The 24024-nt window shown below is 48.1% G+C and overlaps 2 protein-coding genes across 2 annotated transcripts in view; one reads left to right on the forward strand and one right to left on the reverse strand.

The window, feature by feature from the left end:
- SELENOI (selenoprotein I) overlaps positions 1 to 5786 on the reverse strand; it is a 44036-nt gene extending 38250 nt beyond the window's left edge. Inside the window, exon 1 of the mRNA XM_082427579.1 lies at positions 5571 to 5786. Coding sequence (XP_082283705.1) covers positions 5571 to 5627 — 57 coding nt within the window. The 5' untranslated portion in view covers positions 5628 to 5786. The remainder of the gene's footprint in view (positions 1 to 5570) is intronic.
- A 135-nt stretch (positions 5787 to 5921) lies between these two features.
- Positions 5922 to 21866, forward strand: ADGRF3 (adhesion G protein-coupled receptor F3). The gene is given in 16 exon segments (XM_082427585.1): positions 5922 to 5979; positions 10443 to 10537; positions 11128 to 13842; positions 14849 to 14913; positions 15316 to 15382; positions 15384 to 15425; positions 15428 to 15479; positions 15932 to 16105; positions 16584 to 16802; positions 17313 to 17534; positions 18043 to 18186; positions 18364 to 18560; positions 18967 to 19146; positions 20019 to 20596; positions 20598 to 20824; positions 20827 to 21866. Coding segments are annotated over 14 exon segments (2922 nt in total). The 5' UTR covers positions 5922 to 5979; positions 10443 to 10537; positions 11128 to 13758; the 3' UTR covers positions 21498 to 21866.
- Positions 21867 to 24024: the final 2158 nt, after the last annotated feature.

Genomic DNA, 24024 nt, shown 5'->3' on the forward strand with positions numbered 1-24024 from the left:
TAGAACCTGAGTCATCCCAGACTCCTCCACATCTTTTACCTTCACCCCTTCCAGCTAGTCAGTTACCGTGTCCTGTCAATTTAAAATCTTAAATCAAGGATCACAATCAAATGTACATAGGGATCAGGCAGGTAAACTGAACAAAGCAGACCTGCGTGGAGCACAGGGACGGGTGGGGAAATGGCACACTAGAGAGCAAACACCCTTTTTGAAGAGGGCAAGCACTATTCAGCTTCAGGAGATCCTTGTCAGGAAGAAGTTCAGGGCCTATGTTATCCACTCTTTTAGTTTTTCAAGAGAATCCAGAAATCTGGGCTTTTATGGGGAAGATACTAATTTTTGAAACAAAGTAGGTGTGAGCCAAATTAAACATATCTGCTGGCCAAATTCAGTGGGCAGGTTAACCAGTTTTGACCTCCTTCTTTAGATTCCCATCTCCCCTTCTATCCCCACCGCTTTGATTCAGGCCTTCCTCATTTCTGACTTAGTTTTACCCGGGAGGATCCTAAAAGGTCTCCAGATCACCCCCACCTCCACTGCTCTCCATTCATTTTCTAGTTGCCGGGGTGAGCTTCCTAAAATTAAAATCTGATCCTGTTTAAAATTTGTAAGTGGCTCCCCAAACCTATAGCATTACCATGTACCTAAGAACCACCTGAGGTATGTGTCTAACATGACTATCACAGCGACCTACCCGATCTGAACCTCCCAAAATGGACCTAGAAATTGGCTAAACACTTTCCCCAGGTGATTCTAATGCCAATAGTCCTTGGACCACAGAAACAATGATCTGCAGGGTAAAATCCAGAAATCCTTTACATCAAATCATCCCCCTCTGAGGGGACCCCACCTCCCTCTCCAGTCTCTTCTCTTGACACTCCACCACCAAGCCCCAACACCTAACATCTTATGGTTCCCAGAAAATACTCTCAGGCCTCGACCCTTGTGCACTCACCCCACTGCTCTCCAGTTCTGGGATGCCTCTTCTCCCCTCTTCACCCGGTAAGAACTGGGGCCTACTCAGCTTCATCCTCTAGACTGAGCTCTGCCTTCCCCTCCATCCCCTCTCTGAAGCCTTTCTCAGCTTTAACCCTTACTCCCTGGAGCTGCTTCCTTCTCTCCCACAGCACCCAACACTTACCTAACTGTATTTATTAACCATTTATATTTATTTCCTTGCCCATATGCCACCAAACTGAGTTCCTTGAAGTCAGGAATTCTAGCTTAGCTTAACTTTGCAGCCCCAGTGCCATGTCGGACCCAGAGCAGGCCCTCAGTAAACGCTTACTGAATAAACAAAATCAAACTGCGTGAATCAGTAAGGGCGCAGGCCAGATTCCAGTTCTTTAGCATTACCATCAAGATGTATGCAGCCTCTCCTTCCCACCTAAATTCACAATTATCACAATTCCTGTAATCAGGCTATTGCTGACAGTCAAGTTAATTAACTACCATAATAGCGGAAACCAATTCATCATAAAATTATATTCTTGAAACCAAACAAGATATTTCACAGAACACTTCCTCTCTAAAGCAAAATGATACAATTTGAAACTAGCTGCTACACTAGCAATTAAAACTAAGCCTTCCTTAGGTCAGATTAGGTATACCACAATAGAAGTTTCACCCTTAGTTAAGTGGCAAAATCCTCCAACTAAAGATAGGATAAGAAGAGAGAAGGAATGATAAGCCTCATGAGAGTGAAATCCCTCAACATAACTGTCTGAAAGTACATTAATAAGCAACAGAGAACAATGGTGGTTAAACTTTCGACATCTTCACATTCAAAATACAAAAGTATCCTTCCAATTTCCAGGAGATGCACAGCTCCATTTTACCATACTTCCAAAATGGTTTTTATTCTTTTACACTTGCATTCCTTCAACAAATATTTGTCAAATGCCTACTCTGTTCATGTGCCAGACCTTGGTCACACTGAACAAGAGAGCTGTAGGATGTGCCCTCCCAGAGCTCATATCCTAACAGAGAGGGCAGACACTCAACTAATTATTCAACTGTTTGATAAGGCTCGGGTAACACAATGAAAAACATAAGTGTTTAGAGAGCATATAACACAGAATCCATCCCATGCTTTCTTCTATACTCAAAATCAATTGTCTTAACAGTTTCTTACTACAGAAACCTAATTACTACTCTATGTGTGTGCTCCTTTCAGGAGTTATTCTGAATAACTGCCAGGTTTCCAACTGTAGCTCCTCAGATGTACCTCTAGGGAAGATAAAGAAATTAAACTGGTTCAAAAGTAATTCTTCCACCAGCTGCTTTTATAGTACCAATTTTTCTCTACAACTCTTTGCTTTAATATACAGGGTCACATCAGGGAACAAAAATCTCTTTTGAGTGTTTTGGGTCTTTACCCATTTATGGGATGATCTTCCTCAAAAGCTGTTTTAATGCGCTAAGCATTTACAAAGCACTCACTGTCGAAGCCCACATAATGGGAATGGGTGATCTTCAGGAAGAAAAGGTCTCTAGGTGCAATTCATGTTCCAGTTAAACTGACCACACAGACTTTTTTCCTTTGGACCTTTGGATTCATATTTTTTTAATATGAACACAGTACTGAGTAAAGAACCTTCTACAAGAAGAAGTTTAGGTTATAAATTTGTGCCACACCCCCCCACCCCCAGTTTTTTAAAGGAAGCCTCATTATAATTAAAATAACATCAATAAACTACATTTTAGTGAACGTTGGATGCTGGCTAAATTGACCTTTGTTTTCCAAGATGATAGGAAATCTGCTGTCAGACACAGGAAGTGAGTCAGATAACGGAAGAGGGAAAAATAGGAACGGAAAAATCACACTGAAATTTTCTATAAATTAGGACACCTATCTAGTCGGAAATATAAATCTAGGAAAGACAGCTTATAAAAAAAAAAAAAGAAGATTCCCTATTACAGACACTGCTGCAAATGAAACAGCTAGTCTATTGGCACCTACCAGAAAGCCAGATCCTAGTAAGGAAGAAAAAGTTTTATATGTCAATATTTACAGTGCAGAAGAGGTAACAGAAAGGTGTTAGAGCTTAAGGGAAAACAAGAGGTATCTAGGTTAATAACCTTCTTTAGTGAAAGCCCTGCACTGGGTTAAATTTCGACTTAAAATTTTCAGACAAGTCAGCACCTCAGTTCAAAATGGTATGGCACAATATTGCTTGAAAGCAGAGGAATGTACTATGTGACCTTATAAGGTCCCTTACAGTTATTCCAATTCCGGTTTGACAAGATCCACTGTGACTCTTCTCAGTTATTCACTCATTCCACAAATGTCTACTGGATGCCTATGCACAGAAGCACTGTGCTCAGGCCATGGTGATCCGTGAGGCGAGCCTAACCACTCGGGTACTGCGTTCTAATGGGGAGACACCTAAAGAACTAACCCCATAAAGGAGCAGAGGGTACTGTGAGAGCACACTTAAGGGGAACGAGGTACTCAGGGAATGCTTCTCTGAGGAATATTTAAGACGTGAAGATGAACATAAACGGGGAGCTACATTCCTGGCAGACATAACAACATTACTTGAAGATCTGAAAAAAAGGAGACGGGAGAGATGGCTATTAATGTTGGGAGGGGTAGACAGTGAGTGGCATAACGTGAAGCTGATGACACAGACAAGGGCTAGATCATTCAGAGCCATGCAGATCATGTTCTGGATTTTTGGACTTCATTCCAAGAGCAAAGGGAAGACAATGGAGAATTTTAAGCAAAGGAGTGATGTGACCAGATGCACATTTTTTTAAAAGATTACTACGAAGCATAAAGAAAGAACTGGAAGGGCAAAAGTGGATGTGTGTAAGCAACCATATCAAGTAGTATTGGATTATAACCCAAAGTATAAAATAAATATCCATGAATTCATACTGATATAAATAAATCATTGAATAAATATACATTGGGAAGAAAAGATAAATCTTCCACGCAGAAGTCCAAATAAATTATGTCAACACTCTGCCCTCAAGGAGGTGAAGCATAACTCTCCACTCCTTAAGTGAGGGCTGCGCGTACTGACTTCCTTTCAAAGAGAAACTTGACAAACGCTACCTCAGCAAGGTGATCAAAGTCAACATCAACAGCGATAAGTCATGCCGATGACATGATGACATGTACTCTTCTTACAATGAGAAAGGCACTTCAACCCTGTGGTCTTCCTCCCAAAACCTCATGACCCTTGTCTAATCATGAGAAAAACATCAGACAAATCCCAATTGAGGGACATTCTACACAATACCTGACCAGAACTCCTCAAAACTGTCAAGGTTATCAAAAACAAGAAAAGTCTGAGAAATTGTCATAGCCAAGAAGGGCCTTGAGACATGATGAGTAACTGTGATGTGGTATTCTGGATGAGATCCCAGAACAGAAAAAGAACATTAGGTGAAAACTAAGGCGATCTGAATAAAGTATGTGCATAAGTTAATAATAATGTGTAAATATCGGTTCATTAATTGTGACAAACGTACCATAAGATGTTAATAACAGGGAAAACCGGGTGTGGAGTGTATGGGAACTCTGTATGTACGATCTTCACAATTTTTCTGTAAATCTATTCTAAAATATTCTAGAACCATTCTAAAATTAAAAGATTAAAGTATATGTGGGGAGAGTGGTAATGGAACCATCTTTCTACTTTAGGCTAAAAATGACAGAACATACAGGACCTGGTGATTCACCGGCTGGTGGGTGGGGTAGAGGACTCAGTAGTGAAGGCGACACAGGTAGCAAGGATGAAAGGTTACTGCCCAGATGTGGGGCTTGGGCAACTGACTGGACGGATAGTGGAGTCATTCACTGATAAGGGAGTCGTAGAGGAGAACCGTACGTGAAGGAAAGTGAACAACCAGCATCTACTGGAGGCCCATTATGTACCAGGCGGTTCTCCAATTCTCATAATCATTCTGCACCGTAGAGACTATTATTTGGCCCAAAGTCAATAGAAGAAATTAGATTCTGGCATCAGGTTCGGTATCAGGTTTATATGTACTGCAAAGCCCGCGCTCTTTCCACTACACGGTTCCAGTTCCTGCCTGTGCACACGTACTTCACTGGCCGCCCAGGCGCCTCTTTCCTGGGAGTGGAAGCGAGCGCATCTGCAGTTTGGCCCCAGCAGTCACTCTCCCTCCCCGGGCCTCATCTGCCAAATGATTCTCTCCATCTCCGAAGTTGAATGCAAGAGAGCCGAGTAGAAACTTCTTCATTAAAATGAAGACAAGACACCACAGAAGGGAACTGCATCACCTCTCAGGGGACTAAAAATAATAATAATAACGAAGTAAAGAAGCGAAGGGAATTCTCTCGCTCCACTCTCGTCGACCGGTCTCCTAAGGAAAAGGCAATCCCCCGGGAGGGTACCGAGTCGGAGCGGCGGGCCTAGGATGCTCCCACGCTCCCCGACCCCAAAGCCCCAGCACACGGCAGGACCCACGGAGAAACTCCCGCCAGCCTGCCCGGAGCCACGCGGCACAAGGTGACACGGACCGCGCCGGCCCCTTAGGCGCCTAGGAGAGGCCGGGACCAGCAGGGCGAGGGGCGTCCGCGGGGCCCGCGCTACCTTGTATTTATCAAAGCCGGCCAGCTGCTCCGGGCTCACGTATTCGTAACCAGCCATGACGACGCGAACACTAGCGCCCACTCGGCAGCGACGCTCCACGACGAGATGGGGAAACACGAGCACCGCACCAGCTTGGCAAAACTGGGAAGACCTGGGCTGGCAAAAGAGCTGGAAAAGCCGTGCTCCGCCCACCGCGCACGCGTAGCCACCCCGGCCACTTCCGCCGCCTCCCAGCACGCAAGCGCAGCCCCCACTTCTCCCCGCCCACCGAGGGTGGGTAGCTAGCAGGCTCACGCGGTTCCCCCTTCGCGCCGTCGCAGTCCAATCAGCGTGGATCGGAAGCCACTAAGCTCCGCCTTCTAGGCTTCCTCGTCGCTTTATTAGCTAGCGTCAAAATTGGTGAGTTGAGGTAAGGCAAGAGGGGAGGTGAAAGGTCAGTTTCCCAGGAGGCCTTGCTCTTCGTCTCTGGGGTGTGCCGGGGGTGATGTGGCATCTGTGCCTGTGTAGAGATTTGGGGATACCTTTTTAGTCTTGGCGGGGGGGTAGAGTGATTGCTTGCGAATCAGTTCAGCAGTACCTCAGGAAAGAGGGCTTAGTTCCCCCAAGCCGTGAAGTAAAAGCAGACAAAGCGTCTGTGCCCAGCCCGCTTCCAGCTCCTGGCACAGTGCGCTGCACGCAGTAGCTTAGTGAACGTAATTTGCTGTAGAGAAGCCAGTGAGAGCTTTTTGCAGTCGGTAAAGGGGCGTGAAAGAGCTTTGGAGACAAGTTCCTAGGGACAGCGTTGTTTGTGAACCTTGGACACACTCCGCTCTATTTATTGCTCTGTTCCAAATGAAGATTGCCAGTGTCTCCCGACCAGATAGAAACACTGATCCCTGAGTCTCTAAGGGGTCCTTAAATGCATTTGCAAGAAGTGCGTTTACATAACTGGAGACAATTATAGAAAGAACACTAGATCTATGGCTAGTGTGTATCAGTCTAATAATAAAATTGAATAATGGTAATAGTTGCTACCATTTATTGATCGCCTTCTAGATGGGGAAATTTACATAGCTTATCACCAACCCCTATAACAACACCGTGAGAAACGGAAGGCATTTTACCCACTTTGCAGATTAGGAAATCAAAATTCAGACTACCTAACCTGACCAGGATCACTTAATTACACAGCTCGGAAATGGTCAATCCAAACTTGTTCTCTGGTATGGAAAGCCACCACATAAGGGAGCCTCTCAGTCTCTCTGGGACTCTGAAACAAGGGCAATTATTTTGAGATCTCTTATGTTCTTTGCATTCATTCATTCAACAAATACTAATTGAGGACTCAATATATGTCAAGTATATTATTGTTTCTGCATATGTCTTAGCTTCTAAACTTTAAGATTCTCACGAGGTAGGGACTTCCCTGGTGGCGCAGTGGTTAAGAATACGTCTGCCAATGCAGGGGACACCGGTTCGAGCCCTGGTCCGGGAAGATCCCACATGCCGCGGAGCACCTAAGCCCGTGCACCACAACAAAAAGCAGCCCCCGCGCGCTGCAACTAAAGACCGCACAGCAACGAAGACCCAACACAGCCAAAAATAAATAAATAAATAAAGATTCTTACGAGGTAATAGATATAAAACATCTATCATCATACTTGGTACATGGTAGATGAGCAATAAATTTGGGTGTTATTTTCCCTCACTTGCCCTAAGGGGAGGATTTGTATCTTATACAACCTAATTTTCCCCATGTCCCGTAGCCTAGCAGCTTGCAAATGGTACATGGTCAATACATTCTGTTGAATGAGTGAGCAAAGATCTCTGATACACTGTGAAGTGCCCAGCTTTGAGAAGGACATTGGAAATGCGAACCTCCCTTTAAGAAGGAAGTTGGCTCTAACGAAAGGAAAACTATGAGACCACCTCCTTATAAAAGTATTTTCTTTGTGCAGGTACTGTATTTAAATCCTCTCTGTGTATTAATAAGAAAACTGAATTGGAATTTTAGACAAATCTGTTAATCAGACTGAAGCTGTTCTCCCAAGTAATACACTATAGATTTCCTCTATTATGTGTTTCTTTTTTTTTTTTTTTAATTTTATTTATTTATTTATTTATTTTTGGCTGTGTTGGGTCTTCGTTTCTGTGTGAGGGCTCTCTCCAGTTGCGGCAAGTGGGGGCCACTCTTCATCGCGGTGCGCGGGCCTCTCGCCATCGCGGCCTCTCTTGTTGCGGAGCACAGGCTCCAGACGCGCAGGCTCAGTAATTGTGGCTCACGGGCCCAGTTGCTCCGCGGCATGTGGGCTCTTCCCAGACCAGGGCTCGAACCCGTGCCCCCTGCCTTAGCAGGCAGATTCTCAACCACTGCGCCACCAGGGAAGCCCTTATGTGTTTCTTTTAGTCGATATGAAGAGGAAAAAAAAAAAGTATGATTTTTATTTATTTATTTTTTTTAATAGAAATCCACTTTATTTTATTTTTGGCTGCGTTGGGTCTTTGTTGCTGCACACAGGCTTCTCTAGTTGTGTGGAGCGGGGGGTACTCTTCGTTGCAGTGTGCGGGCCTCTCATCGCGGTGGCCTCTCATGTTGCGGAACACAAGCTCTAGGCAGGCGGGCTCTGGAGCGCAGGCTCAGTAGTTGTGGCGCCCAGGCTTAGTTGCTCCGCTGAATGTGGGATCTTCCCGGACCAGAGCTCGAACCCCTGTCGCCTGCAGTGGCAGGCGAATTCTTAACCACTGCGCCACCAGGGAAGCCCTAAATGATTTTTAATATAAGACCTGTGCTTACGGATCTGGCATATAAACTTCATACTTGTAAAAGATATTTAGTTAATTGTGAAAAGCCATAAAATGTGACTTGAGTACATGAACCTAATAGTAGCTCATAAACTGCAGTTATTGTTAATCACTTCAGATGTAAGCAAATTCAAAGTGACATTTCTGATTTTGTAAAATTTTTTCGTACCTCTCTAACATTTTCTTCAAAAGCAGTGTTTTTAAAAAGAGCAGCTTTTAGTTTTGTGAAAGCAGTTACAATTTGCTGCCTCTCTGCTGCAGAAGATTGTAACAAGTTTGAATCAATTATGAGTCAGTCTGAGAATTTCTAAACTGAAACATAACACAGAACTTTGTTTATACTTTGACATCTGTTACATACTGGCTGTGTGATCCTAGACAGCTTACTTCACCTAAATGTGTTCTCTCTCTTTTTTAAAAAAATCACATTGAGTATTTATTTATTTATTTATTTATTTATTTATTTATTTATTTATTTATTGGCTGCGTTGGGTCTTCGTTGTCGCACACGGGCTTTCTCTAGTTGCGGCGAGTGGGGGCTACTCTTTGTCACGGTGCGCAGGCTTCTCATTGTGGTGGCTTCTCTTGCTGTGGAGCACGGGCTCTAGGCGCGCCGGCTTCAGTGGTTGTGGCTCGCAGGCTCTAGAGCGCAGGCTCAGTAGTTGTGGCACACGGGCTTAGTTGCTCCGCGGCATGTGGGATCTTCCCGGACCAGGGCTCGAACCCGTGTCCCCTCAATTGGCAGGTGGATTCTTGACCACTGTGCCACCAGGGAAGTCACATAACATGTTCTCTTTTTTAAAGAGTGGGCATTAGACTAAATCTGTAAGATCCTATTTATCTCTGAAATTTAATTAAACTATATCATTTAACTTCTCTAAGGTGAAATCAACTGATCTGTAAAGTGATCATAATTCTTGTCCTACCTTATAGTTATTTCATAGAGCACGTGAAGTGGTATGGCATAAGCCTGTTAAATTAAGCCCATACAAATATAAGATATTATTTTTCCAAAACCCCATGAATCCTTTTACCAGGTACCTTTTACCAGGTACTCTAACCCAGGAAGAGAAAATTGTCGTGTAAACAAGTTTGCCTTTGCAAGTGAATCACCTTCCCGTCTCCTCTTTCCTGAATTCCATTTGAGGGCGCATTTATCCCTAAGGCAGCCCAGAGCTGCCAGGGACCACTTCATATTGGCCTGGCTAGTCCCTTCTATACCCCATGCTGTCTCTTCCTTCTGCACCACAATACTGAGCACAGTTTGTTATTGCTTGCTTCCTTGGTCTGCCTCCTCATCCATTGAAGTTCTTCTCTTCTATATCTCATACACTCAAGGTCAGGCTTTTTGCCTTCCAGAATGATAATCATAAAAGATATTTGTGCTAGAACAATGTTATCAACTTCCTAATATAACCTGGGGTGGGGTGTGGGGGAAATGGTATAATTCGTACAATTCCTGTTTTACTTAGTCATAAGTAAGACGGAGTCAGATAAATGGAGATATCTAGAAAATTGGGAGTTAGTTAAGGACTAATATAGTTAGTAACTCCAATATAAGTTATTAAAGACATAAAAATAGGCAAGACTTCCCAAGGAAGCTTGTAAAAAGATACTGATTGGGTTTTTATTTTTAAACAATGATAAAGCCTTATATTCATAAACTCAAAGCAGTTTGACATCTCACTAGATCATCCTAACAACCCTGCACCGTGGCTGGGTAGTTGTTCTAATTGTACAGAACAGAACAACAGAAGAATTACATTTGGGCAAGTTTTTGGGAAAACTTGCCCAAAAGTTTATGGTAAAACTGGAATAAGAGAACAGGTCATCAAACTTCTAGTTGAATAACTTTTCCACTGCACCATGCTTCTACAAGTTACCATGGTAAGATGTTTTAAAAAAGAAAATTCACAAGTTAGTTTTTAATCAAGTCTGGAGGGGGGGAAAAAAAAACTAGGGGGCTTCCCTAGTTTCAAATTATCATTCTGTATATAGAGGGATAAAGGCCAATAGCCTTATGGTTGACCTTGGATTTGGGAGTAAGCAGGTGGCAGCAATAAGTATCTGTTTGTCTGAATCCCACCCTAGGTCTAAGCCTGTGGGTGCTTCCCGACAACCAGTGACACCTGGGCAAAACTGAAGGACTCTGTATCTGGTTGGTCCATAAGAAAGAAGTTGAGACTGTAAGATTTGATTTTTTTATTAAGATATTTTACCATTAGAGAATACAAAATTTAAAAACACAGAAAAATAGAAAAAACATACCAAATCCTACTATTTAGTGACAACTACTGTTAATGGCTTGGTGTCTTTTATCTATTGATTGATTCATTGAATATAAATATTACTTAAGGCCTGTGGTGAATGGTGCTAGGCCCTGGGGAGCACTGAGGTCAACACAACAGACACTTTGTTTATCTGCAGCATCTCCTTCCAGTCTCTTCCTGGGCATTTTTTTGTACATGCAGAAACGATTCAAACTTCTCTAAAGTTACAGGAACGGTCTAAAAATATTGTATAAGAAAACTCACTTCCTTAGTTCTGTTCATTGTTTTATATACCTTGGACACCTCAACTTGCATTGAATCAGGAAGATGTTATCTCTCTTGTTCTTCTCACTTGTCATGAACTCAAAGGGGTTAAGGTGAATAGGGTATCAATTAAGAAAAATTATGTTTTGGGAGTAGAATCCTTAGGGGTTTCTCCAGCTCCAGCTCCATCAACTTTCTAATGTTCTCTGAGTCACTTTTTCCTTCGGTGTTTCTGCTTCTAGGTGGAGCGTCTTCTCTCCAAGCAGTCTGTCCTTGCGTCTCCTAACTGGAGGCTACCACTGCTCAGTCTCTGCCCAGCACGGAAGCAGCTCACCTCCAGGGGCCTCAATCCCACCTCTTTCTTCTGTCATTCCTGGTCCTCGAGAGCCCCTGTTGAGCACTGCCCAGGTCCACTTGGCTCTCTGACTGACCCCCTTTGGCGATGGTAGCAGATGCTGTTGGTGTCCATCTGAGACCACCTGCAGCTGCAGTAGACAGTTTCCAACTTGCTGATGGCGCCCCACCCCAAGCACCTGTGTCTTCTCTCTGTGGTTCTCAAAACAGATTCTTCACCATTTTCATGTTTTCGGAAATCAATTATTTACAAAGTCTTTGCTCCCATGCATGTATGTGCTCTATATGTTTGTTTGCTGTTCTTTCAGCAGTGACCTTAGCCAGGGGTGGTGGTGAAAGTGGAAATGTATTGAGGCTAGATTTCTACCCTAGGTGCTTTGTGTGTGTGTGTGTGTGTGTGTGTAAATCAGCTCTTTTTTTTTTCCCCTTTCTTTTTTTTTTTTTTTTAATTTGGCTTCACTGCGTGACATGTGTGATCTTAGTTCCCCAACCAGGGATTGAACCTGGGCCCCACAGTGAAAGCACCACGTCCTAATCACTGGACCACCAGAGAATTCCCACCTTTCTTTTTTTATTTAAAAAAAAAGCACACCTATGGTTAGAAAATGTGTATATCAAGCAGCACACAGACCCATTCAGACTCGTAGTCTCATTCCCCGGAAGCAACAACTATTGCCAAATTTCTGATGTATTCTTCCAGAAATATTCCAAGTAAAAGAGCACAAGTACCTAATATAGATTCCCTTTTTTTTACATAAAGGAGAGTATAATATACACTTTAAATTTCACCATATATATTGGGGTTCACTCCAAATAGAGCTATTTTACTTTTTTTCCCATAAAAATGTTCTGTTGTTTGGAAATGCCATAATTTACTTAACCTATCCCTTTTGGACATTTGGGTTGTTTAACTCATTTGCTATCACAAACAACTCTGCTTTGAACATCCTTATATACATATTTTGTATAAGACTTTTGTCAACACTGAAGATTATCAATATCTTGTCTTTTGAAAATTGGTAGGTAACAAAGAATATTTTCTTATTTCAATTTGCATTTCTTATATCTTAAGTTGGATGTTTTTATATGTTTATCAAACTATTGATATTTCTTTTTCAGTAAACTGCCTGTGTTGCAGCAAAAATAGAAATGAAGTTTTCCCTCCTCTGAGAACAAGGAAGATAAAGGGAACCGTGAACAGGCTAGGGAGGAAACATAACCTGGCCTGAAAGAGTTAATCACTCCTTGGTTTACTTTAACTGTCACTAATTTGTAGTAACTAGATTTGTACTTTACAAAGCTAACCTCACTCCCTGACACTATGTAATTTACATTCGGCACCTGTCACCCCTAACTCTGTGTGAGTTATATCCCATGCTTCTCACTCCCTATTATGTCCTGGCACTTACATTCTATACGCCCCTGGTAACAAATCACCCCCTATAGTTTTTGCATTTCAGAAACAAAGTCACCGGCCGATAAACCAGAGGCAAACGGACACAATTACCAGACTGCCGGACCCCAATTACCAGGCAGCCTGACGCCAGCTATGACTGTTTTGAAATAATGCAAAGGGAAGGAAGAATGCAAGACCTTTGATCCTTATCATATACTCCGGACTTCGAGCCCCACATATAAAATCCCTGTTTCCCAAGGAGTGGAGGCACAGTTCTTGAGGCCCTAGCCGCGCTAGCCTGCTGTGTCTTCCCTTCTCCCTGGCAGAAAAATAAAGCCATCTCTCTCTTCCTCCAAAATCCCTGTCTCCGTATTTCTGTTCAGCCTTGGTGCACAGGGAAGCCGATATTTCGGCAACACCTTTTCCTATTTTTGCCCATTTTCTCAGTGATGTGTAAGATAAAAAATTCCTGTGTTAAGATTAGCCCTTTATTCAATCACCGTCCTACAAATATGTTGTCTTTTGCCTTTTTAACCCAACATTCTTTTCATCCCAAATTTAAAACTTTGTACACAGTCTAATTTATTTCCTTTCTGGCTTCTGGGTTTTGTGTTGTGTTTAGAAAAGCCTTCCTCACTTCAAGTTATTTTGATAATTTATCCTGGTATTTTTCCAGATTCTTTGTTACATTTAAGACTCCAGTCTATCTTGAAATTATTTTAGGATAGCAATCAGCTCTAATATTTGCCTTTTCTAACCTTGGCTCTTTGATCAATGACCCAGCTTCCTGGGAGTTCCAGAACAATCCAGATTTCCCAGATCCTTGGGGATGTGACTGTACCTGGCTTGATACATGGTTGGTTGTGACCTAGGGCCCCCAAGTCCTCTCCTGCTCACTGAGTCCTTGGCCCAGACTCCAGCAGGGACCCTGGGCAGGCCGCTCTCACTGGGGCATGTGGGCTCCAGGTGGAACCACAGGCTGTAGCACTTCCTCTGTAAATTCCTCTGGCTCCCTTACACTCTTCCCTCCCATCCCATCTGTGCACGGCCCTGCCAGCTCTTCTCTGAGGAAATTTGCATCATGCAGCAGCGGGAGGCCTCTTGAAGACTGCTTCACTGAGCCATGGTCTGCTCGGCTGCCCCTGTGCTACTCCTGGCCATGACTCTCCCTCTGGTGAGGTCACCACTTGCCCAAGAGTCCCAGCCTGTGAGTAAGACTGGGGTGAGGGAAGACCGAGGGAAGGTCTGCAGAGGTAACGACAGGGGCCTCTGGGTGTGAGAGGCAGCAAGATATGGGATGAAAGGATGGGTGGAGGCGAGAGGGCTGGAGGGAGAGGAAGTAATGTATTTTTAAAAGAGGCTGGTTTGTTATAAGATCTCTGAGAGTTCAGCCTTATTTTTCAGGGTGTGGGGATAGCTTTTGTTTCTTCATTTGAATTCCCGTGAACACCAGCGATGCCTGCTGCACTTTGGATAAAGGCTCTTCCAGTCAGGCTTGCAATTTAAAAATGAAAATAAAAACTTTCCAAACTTGGGAACCATTGGCGTAGAGGACAGGAGAGAATCTGAGGAAAGGCAGCAGAGTTAGTTTAGCACTTTATGATTTGTGTTTTCTCCCAGGTGGATATCTCTATCTCTATCTCTAGCCACGTCCTTATCTAGATCAATATCTGTTTTTACACTGATCTCCTCACCCACCCACAATTTTGAGAGAAGGAGGAGTTGGTGAGGAAATAATTTACAGGCACCAGAGACTAAGGTATTGCCTGCTGTTCACCCTCATGGCAATGCCTATGAGGGAATAAAGCCCCCAAGCCTCTGGGCCCCAGGCAGCTCTGCCCAGCGCCCCCAGCCCCCTCTGGAGCTCCAGACCCAACCATTTCAATTAGCCTGGAGGCCCAGGGATGGGTACATTCAGGAAGGAATTAAGCAAAGCATGTTGACTCTCCAGGCTGTGCCTGGCTCCTGGGTTCAGGTGGGCTTTGCAGGCCTGGGCGGGATCCCTGGGGCTGCATCCCTGCACCTCCTGCCAGAAGCCTGCTTTCCCCTCCTGATGTGCCCGCTTGATTCCAGGCAAAAAGAGGAGCTTCAAAGAGACCAAGTCCTACCAGATTAGCCAGGCTGGCCCCGGAGCGGCTTGGGGAAGAAGGTGTCCCCGGGAGAAATGCGGAGTCAGCTGTCCTCAGAGGTCTCTCCCCTGTGCTCTGTTCCAGGGCCAGGGTCAGGCTGGAGGGGAATCAGGGCAGCAAGTGGACCAAGAAAGTGGAGCAGGTGGTGAGTGGAGAGACAGGAGGAGGAGGGCGGAGGGGGACGGGGAGCCTGGAACGAGGCAAAGAAAGAAAGAAAGGTCTGGAAGAGGGCACAGCCAGGGGGCAGGGGGGTTAAGAGAGAGACTGGGTCTGGCGCTGGTCACACAGGTCTGAACGCAGTTCTCTAGCTGTGAGGCCTTGAGAAAATCCTTCCTCTTAAGAGAGTCTTGCCCAGGTTAAGGGGGTCGTTGGGAGGGTGATATGAGATGGCTCATGTGAAGGCACCGTAGCTGCGTGAGCAGTGACCACCTTCCTGGGTCCTGTCTGCACCTGGACAGGCTATGGGAGGTGGGACGTGCTCCGCTTGCTGGCGGGGACAGCGAGGTATGGGGCCCAAAGGGCACAGGCCCGTAGCTGCCTCTCCTCTCCAGCTGTCCCCTCTCTCCTGCAGAATCGGTCCCGGTCTCCGTCTATGTACAGCTGTACTTTTCAAGTGAGCACCGGCCCGGCGGCACTCTCCAGGCCCCTGACTCTCCCCGCCCCGCCTTGGTTTCCTCTGCCCCAGTAACTCTCACAGGCCTCAGCCTCACAGCAGGTGGGGTGGCGAGAATTCTACTGACCCCTGCTTCTCAGTGGCTCTTAGCTGCTTGCATGGGAAGGGGGTTCAGAGTGCAAGGAGCCCAGCCCTCCCGCAGCCCCCTCGTCTGAGATACTGTGAGCCCCTCCCTATTTCTTGGAGGGTCTGTGTGGCCCAGCTCCTTCCTCACCTCCCATCACACAGACCTCCCCTTCCTGCTCCACGTCCCATCTTCTAAACTTTGGCAGAGGCCTAAGGGGCAGATGACCACGGGCCCGGGCTTCTCTACTGCCACCTCTGATGCCTTTGCCCCACACGCGCTGCGCTGCTGCTTTGAACTCAGGCTGAGAAGGCAGTGCCTGTGACTTTGGGATTGTCCCCGATACCCAGCCTTAGAGCCTCACAAACATCAGGCGTTGGGCTTTCCCAGACAGCCTGCTCACTTCTTATCCCCCTTCCCTCTGTCACAGAGTGCAGTGTCACCCGCGAGGGGTGTAGCTACTGTGCTTGCCTCTCTGGGTACCAGTGGAACGCCAGCGTCTGCTCCCAGCACCGTCCCTGCCAAACCCCCCTCAAGCACCGGCCTTGTGGCTGCCTTGTCTTCGGCCCTGCTGAAGCCGGGTACTGCCAGCTGCTGCCACCTGGTGAGGAGGGTTGGGAACGTGAAAACCAATGGCCCTGAGTGAAAGGAACCCTCTCTGTGATTTTTCCTCTCTGACCCCCGTATCTCTGCCAGCTGGTCCAAGCCCAGTGGCTCCTCTGGGTGAGAGAAAATGCCGGGCATCATAGCAGATCACAGGCCCTGCGCTCGGGACAGGAGGAGGGAGACTCTAATGAACAGCAGGGCTCCGAGGCAGGTGGACAAAGAGAGGAAGCTCCCTCCCTGGGGGAGGGGGAGACCTAGGCCAAAAAGCTTCCCCGTTTGCTCCCCACTGGCAGTTAGGGTCTTCCAGGCTGGATTGCGGCAGCCACACTCCTCCAGGGACAAAAGAGAACAGAACATGTTAGGTGGGGAGGGAGGGAGGAGGGATGGGCTTCAGAAGATGGGGAAGGAGGGAGAGCTTAGCTGCCTCGAGGGCCACAAGTTCCTGCCCCGGGGGTCCTATCTTTTGCCTCCTGCAGTCCCCTCGGCCCTGAGCCTCAGCTCCTGGCTGCACACGCCTGGCGACACACTGAACCTGACCCGCCTCACAAGCCAGGAGACCACCAACCTGAACTGGTTCCGGTGGCCCACAGGGAGCCCCAGCCCCATCCTCCTGCGGGCAGGGACACGTGTGTCCTTGACCTCCCGCCGGGACCGGGCTGTCCTCAGCATTGTCAACATCTCCCATGAATGGGCACGTAGCCCACCTGTCCCTCCCTCCTCCTCTCTCCTCCCCTTCTTTTTTTCCTCTTTTTCCTCTGCTCCCCTCCATCTCCTCCTCCTCCCTCTCCTTCCTTCTTGTCTTTTCTTCTCTTCTTTTCCATTATCTCCATTTATTCACTCTGGGGAAACTAAGGCTAAGAGGCCCATTGATGTGAAGAATTATAATGAGAGAACGCTGAAAGCGTGGTCTCAATTTCAACTGAGAACAGATGCAGGCTTTTCTTCACGATGTTGAAATGGCAGTAGGTGGTGCAGGAAGGGCATCTACTGGGGGCAGAGAGGTTCACCTTAGGATGCATGGCTGCAGGCTAATAACAAAGGGTCAGGATCTCGTCTTCCTCCTAGAAATCCTTTGGGGGACAGGGATCTTTCCTGCTGTGGTTAAGCTGAGGCTGGATGGAGAGGGCAGACCTAGGGTGTGGCTGGGGAAGCAGCAGAGACCCTGTGGCGCAGGTGGGGGGCCAAGCGGCCGGGAGGTGCAGCAGGTGTGTCTGCAAGTGAGTACATATGCTGCTTTGAGGCCCGGGGATTCAGGTGGGAGCTGCACCAGATGGGGAGGGTGCCCCTGCAGGTGACAGACGTGGCTGGGCTCCCAGACCAGCTCTCCGTCTCCTGTGCCACCTCCCCTGGCTTCCGGCTGAGCTGCTGCATCCCCAGTGCCCACCTGGGCTACACGGCTTCCTGGAGCCCCAGAGATGGCAACGAAGGTATGGAAAGGGGCTGGTTGGCAGGGCTCAGGGGAGAGGGGGCAGCTAGTTGCCCCCAGGCAGCTGGCTCTCCAGCTCCCTAGAAGCAGAGGCTGCAGTTCAACCTGGGCGTTCGGGGTCCAAGTCCAAATCTGTTTTTACCCAAATCTGTTCATACAACAATAAGCACACGTGTGTAGACAACTTTTGCATAATGCTTTCATTCACACGATCTCCGTGAACTCACACGATATTATTCTGTGAGGTTCATTTGATGATGGTCCCATTTTACAAACGAGTTCACTGTGGCTTCAGGGCCTGGAACTAGTAAGAGACGCCCAGGGTCCCCTTCCCCCCAAATCCAAGCTCTTCCTTCAGTAGTTTGATGCCCACATACCATTCAGCTCATCTCCACTGCTTCATCCGCTTCTGAAATTGCTAGAAAGACTGCCGAGGCACCTCTCGGACCCCTGGGGTCTCGGTATGTCCCTGGCCCAGTGACCGTTCCCTTCTCTTGTCTCCCCCTCAGCCTCCTTATTCAACACGCCGGACTCCCAGTGCTTTGTGCTGGCTGTTCAGCGCTGCCCTGCAGCCGACACTACGTACACTTGTGACCTGCAGAGCCCGGGACTGAGCCCTCTCAGGGCTGCCGTCTCTGTCACCGTCATCCAGGGTACTTGGGGCTTGGGGTCCAGGTGGCTGACCTCTCACCTGCTCGTCCTGGGAGCTCCTTCCTGATGTCTCCCTGCGCTGGGCAACAGGGCCAGACCCCACACACTGCATGGGTTTCTGCCCAAGGAAAGGCTCGGGCTAGACTGGGTTGCTGAGCCTTCCCTGGTATCATTTTCAGATGGAGACACCACCTGCCCTGAGGACTCTTCAGCTGTTGCCTGGAACGTCACCAAGGCTGGCCATGTGGCCCAGGCCCCGTGCCCCGGGAAGAGGAGGGGCATGGTGAAGAGGCCTTGTAGGCCTGAGGGGGTCTGGGGGCCCATCCACAGCAGCTGCACGGACACGGGGCTCCTGGCCTTGCTTCTTAGAGCCTGGGTAAAGCTTCTGACCCTGCTGCCCACGTGCCCCATCCTCCACGACCTATCCCTTCCTCACTCAGGACCTAACTTTAGAGTCCTTTCCCCCAGAGACCCAGCCCGAAGGGTATTCAGGTTCTCTGAACTGGAGCCCTGGCAGAGCCAGGAAGCAGGTGTGGGCCCCTCAGAGTGGCCAGCGCTCTCATGGCAGGGAGGGTGCAGGTCCCAATCGTTAATCCCAAGAAGGGTCTGCTCCACAAAACTTGGTGTCAGTTTCTTCCACGTGGCTCGCTCCCCTCTCTGCTTCCTGCTCCCCTGGGACAGGGCGCGGATGTGGGGAGAAAGGAGCTGGACTTGGGGGGAAGTGGCCCCTCCCTCTTGAGGGCTCGCCCACGCCCACCCCCTTGCTGTCTTATCTGTCTCAGCTGCTGAGGGCAGGCCAGGGCTGGCCTGTGGACGAGGTGCCACAGATCTTGGCTCAGCTGCCGGAGCAGGCAGTGGTGGTGACCTCACCCACCGACTTATTGGCACTGGTGGGCACCATGACAATCCTGGCCAAGGTGGTGGCAGATGCCAGAATACAGCTCAACGGCAGTGCCCTGGAGGTGAGATCCTTGAGCCACATCAGGGGCCAGCTGGGTAGTGTGGGCTGGAAGCTCTTCACCTCTAGGCATTTCTGCCCCTCTGACATCACCATGGGCTGTCAGATGGCAGACTCTTCTAGAGTCCAAGTGTCTGCTCCTCTGGTCCATTTCTCCTCTTGGATACCAGTCTCCAAGGCCACGGAGTGTGGAGGAGGCCTGATGCTGGGAACACATAGGAGGTCAGGGAAGGCAGGGAGGGGGTGTGGAGACAGGAGTTCAGAGGCATTCATGCACGTGCAGATATGTGGGTATGACGTGAATCCCCCCATGCCCACACACAAGGTACCTATGTGGAGATACTCAAACGTACTTGGCTTTGCTGGACTCACCGAAACCAGCTCTCAGTATAGGCCTCAGTTGGTGACCCAGAAGCTGCAACCAAAAGAATAATCAGGGACAATGACACTGCACACCCTCCGTGTCTGGGAATATGCATCACACGGGGGCGCAGACGTGCAGGTGGCCCTCTACTTCAGAACGTGTGCCCTCTACCTCTGGGCACCATTCCTAGCTTTACGGACCTGTAGGGGTCCCCTTAGGACCTGGGTGGCTTCAAGGGATGGAAGGGGGAGAAGGGTCGTCAGACGGAGGGGTGGGATGTGCGTCAGGAGCCACATACTTGAAGATGCCCCAGCGTTAGCTGAACAGCCCCCCATTCTTCCTGTCCAGAAAGCCTCCCTTCGCAAGCCTGGCTTCCTCTCCCTCTTTCTCCCCAGCCTTGGGTCTTGTGCTGGACTAGGAAGGGGGGGTTTGGGGTCTGTAGTTCCCAGTGCCCCTGGCTCAGTGCTGCGGGCTCTGGTAGCTAGGCCTCGTCTCTCTGTTGGGTTCTGCAGGCGCTCCTGAAAACCACAGACAAGGTCCTTGACATGGACTCCAGTTCTCTGTGGACCCCGGCCTGGGCCCAGAAGCCCTCGGTGGGCTCCAATCTCCTGCTGGCTGTGGAGACCCTGGCACTCAGCCTGTGCCCACAGGATCAGCCCTTCTCCTTCGTCTTGCCCAACGTGCAGCTGCAGAGCCAGCTCCTCAGGCCCACATTTCCTGCCGACTACAGAGTCTCCTTCCCTACTCAGCCCCCACTGCAGGCGCAGATTCCCAGGCACTCACTGGCCCCACTGGGCCATAATGGAACCAACGTCAGTGTTACTAGCCTGGTGCTGCGAAAACTGGACCACCTTCTGCCCTCGAACTATGGACAAGGGCTGGGGGACTCCATCTACGCCACTCCTGGGCTGGTCCTCGCCATCTCCATCATGGCAGATGGCCAGGTCTTCAACCAGGGAGAGGTCATCATGGACTTTGGGGACACAGATGGCAGTCCCCACTGTGTCTTCTGGGACCATGATCTATTCCAGGGCAAGGGAGGCTGGTCTGAGTCAGGGTGCCAGGTGCAGGCAGCCAGTGCCAGCCCCACCACTCACTGCCTTCTCCATCCTCATGTCTGGACACACGGTTCCAAAAAACCCCACCCTGGAGATGCTGAGTCAGGTGGGCTTGGGGGCCTCCATTCTGGCACTGTTCGTGTGCCTGGGCGTGTACAGGCTGGTGTGGAGATTCGTGGTGCGGAACAAAGTTGCCTATTTATGCCACACGGCCCTGCTCAACCTGCTCTGCCTGCTGGCCGCAGACACCTGCTTCCTAGGACCCCACTGCTTCCTCCAGGACCCCACAGTCCGCTCTGCCTGGCCGCTGCCTTCCTCTGTCATTTCCTCTACCTGGCCACCTTTTTCTGGATGCTGGCTCAGGCCCTGATGTTGGCCCACCAGCTGCTCTTCGTCTTCCATCAGCTGTCCAAGCACCGAGGATTCTCCCTGATGGTGTTCCTTGGCTATCTGTACCCGATGGGGTTTGCAGGTGTCGCCCTGGGCCTCTACTTACCCCGAGGGCAATACCTGGGGGAGGGGGCATGCTGGTTGGACAAGAAGGGAGGAGCACTCTACACCCTCGTGGGTCCAGTGCTGGCCATCGTGGGCGTGAATGGGCTGGTACTCACCGTGGCTGTGCTGAAGCTGCTGAGACCTTCGCTGTCAGAGGGACCCCAGGTGGAGAAGCACCAAGCCCTCCTGGGGGTGATCAAAGCTCTGCTCGTTCTCACACCCATCTTTGGCCTCACCTGGGGGCTGGGTCTGGCCACTCTGCTAGAGGAAGTCTCCATAGTCCCTCACTACGTCTTCACAGTTCTCAACACCTCCCAGGTGGGTGATAAGGTGGTGGTGGCTGTGCTTTTTGCCCTGTTAGACGGCTTAAGTCACTCCCAGTCTCTTCTCAAGGAGATGTCATGGTGGAGCAGAAGAAATATAGGCTCAGGGATTTAAAAGGTTTAAGTTTGGATCCCAGTTCCTCCACTGACTAGCTATGTAACTTTGGATAAACCTCTTTGAGTTTTGGCTTTCTTATCTGTAAAATATCTGGATTTGCCATTGAAGTTAGGGAATTGTCAGTACCCTATTCTTTGATATCCATCTGCTTTGTAACCATAACAGTAAGAAAAGCACCTGAGGGCCTTCCCTGGTGGCACAGTGGTTAAGAATCCGCTTGCCAATGCAGGGGAGACGGGTTCGAGCCCAGGTCAGGGAAGATCCCACAGGCCATGGAGCAACGAAGTCCGTGTGCCACAACTACTGAGCCTGCGTGCAGCAATGAAGACCCAACACAGCCAATCAATCAATCAATCAATCAATCAATAAACGAAAAAAATTAAAAAAAAAAAAGAAAAGCACCTGAAATATTGGAGGATTAACCAAGATGGCGGAGTAGAAGGACATGCTCTCACACCCTCTTGCGAGAGCACCAGAATCACAACTAATCGCTGAACAATCATCGACAGGAAGACACTGGACTTCACCAAGGAAGATACCCCACGTCCAAGGACAGAGGAGAAGCCACAGTGAGACGGTAGGAGGGGCGCAATCAGAGTAAAATCAAATCCCATAACTGCTGGGTGGGTGACTCACAGACTGGCAAACACTTATACCACAGAAGTCCACCCACTGGAGTGAAGGTTCTGAGCCCCACGTCAGGCTTCCCAACCTGGGGGTCCGGCAACGGGAGGAGGAATTCCTAGAGAATCAGACTTTGAAGCCTAGTGGGAATTGATTGCAGGACTTCGACAGGACTGGGGGAAACAGAGACCCCACTCTTGGAGGGCACACACAAAGTAGTGTGCGCATCGGGACCCAGGGGAAGGAGCAGTGACCCTGGGGGAGACTGAACCAGACCTACCTGCTGGTGTTGGGGGGTCTCCTGCAGAGGCGGGGGGTGGCTCTGTTTCACCGTGGGGACAAGGACACTGGCAGCAGAGGTTCTGGGAAGTGCTCCTTGGCGTGAGCCCTCCCAGAGTCTGCCATTAGCCCCACCAAAGAGCCCAGGTAGGCTCCAGTGTTGGGTTGCCTCGGGCAAAACAACCAACAGGGAGGGAACCCAGCCCCACCCATCAACAGTCAAGTGGATTAAAGTTTTATGGAGCTCTGACCGCCACAGCAACAGTCAGCTCTACCCACCCCCAGAGCCTCCCATCAAGCCTCTTAGATAGCCTCAACCACCAGAGGGCAGACAGCAGAAGCAAGAAAAACTACAATCCTGCAGCCTGTGGACCAAAAACCACATTTACAGAAAGATAGACAAGATGAAAAGGCAGAGGGCTATATACCAGATGAAGGAACAAGATAAAACCCCAGAAAAACAACTAAATGAAGTGGAGATAGGCAACCTTCCAGAAAAAGAATTCAGAATAATGATAGTGAAGATGATCCAGGACCTCGGAATAAGAATGGAGGCAAAGATTGAGAAGATGCAAGAAATGATTAACAAAGACCTAGAAGAATTAAAGAACAAACAGAGATGACCAATACAATAACTGAAAGGAAAACTACACTAGAAGGAATCAATAGCAGAATAACTGAGGCAGAAGAACGGATAAGTGACCTGGAAGACAGAATAGTGGAATTCACTGCTGCGGAACAGACTAAAGAAAAAAGAATGAAAAGAAATGAAGACAGCCTAAGAGACCTCTGGGACAACATTAAACGCAACAACATTCACATTATAGGGGTCCCAGAAGGAGAAGAGAGAGAGAAAGGACCCGAGAAAATATTTGAAGAGATTATAGTCGAAAACTTCCCTAACATGGGAAAGGAAATAGCCACCCAAGTCCAGGAAGTGCAGAGAGTCCCATACAGGATAAACCCAAGGAGAAACACGCCAAGGCACATAGTAATCAAATTGGCAAAAATTAAAGACAAAGAAAAATTATTGAAAGCAGCAAGGGAAAAACGACAAATAACATACAAGGGAACTCCCATAAGGTTAACAGCTGATTTCTCAGAAGAAACACTACAAGCCAGAAGGGAGTGGCATGATATACTTAAAGTGATGAAAGGGAAGAACCTACAACCAAGATTACTCTACCCGGCAAGGATCTCATTTAGATTTGATGGAGAAATCAAAAGCTTTACAGACAAGCAAAAGCTAAGAGAATTCAGCACCACCAAACCAGCTCTACAACAAATGCTAAAGGAACTTTTCTAAGTGGGAAACACAAGAAAAGAAAAGGACCTACAAAAAAAAAACCCAAAACAATTAAGAAAATGGTCATAGGAACATACATATCGATAATTACCTTAAACGTGAATGGATTAAATGCTCCAACCAAAAGACACAGGCTTGCTGAATGGATACAAAAACAAGACCCATATATATGCTGTCTACAAGAGACCCACTTTAGACCTAGGGACACATACAGACTGAAAGTGAGGGGATGGAAAAAGATATTCCATGCAAATGGAAATCAAAAGAAAGCTGGAGTAGCTATACTCATATCAGATAAAATAGACTTTAAAATAA

Source organism: Balaenoptera physalus, assembly GCF_965194825.1.
Source record: "Balaenoptera physalus genome assembly, chromosome: 15".
Taxonomy (NCBI): domain Eukaryota; kingdom Metazoa; phylum Chordata; class Mammalia; order Artiodactyla; family Balaenopteridae; genus Balaenoptera; species Balaenoptera physalus.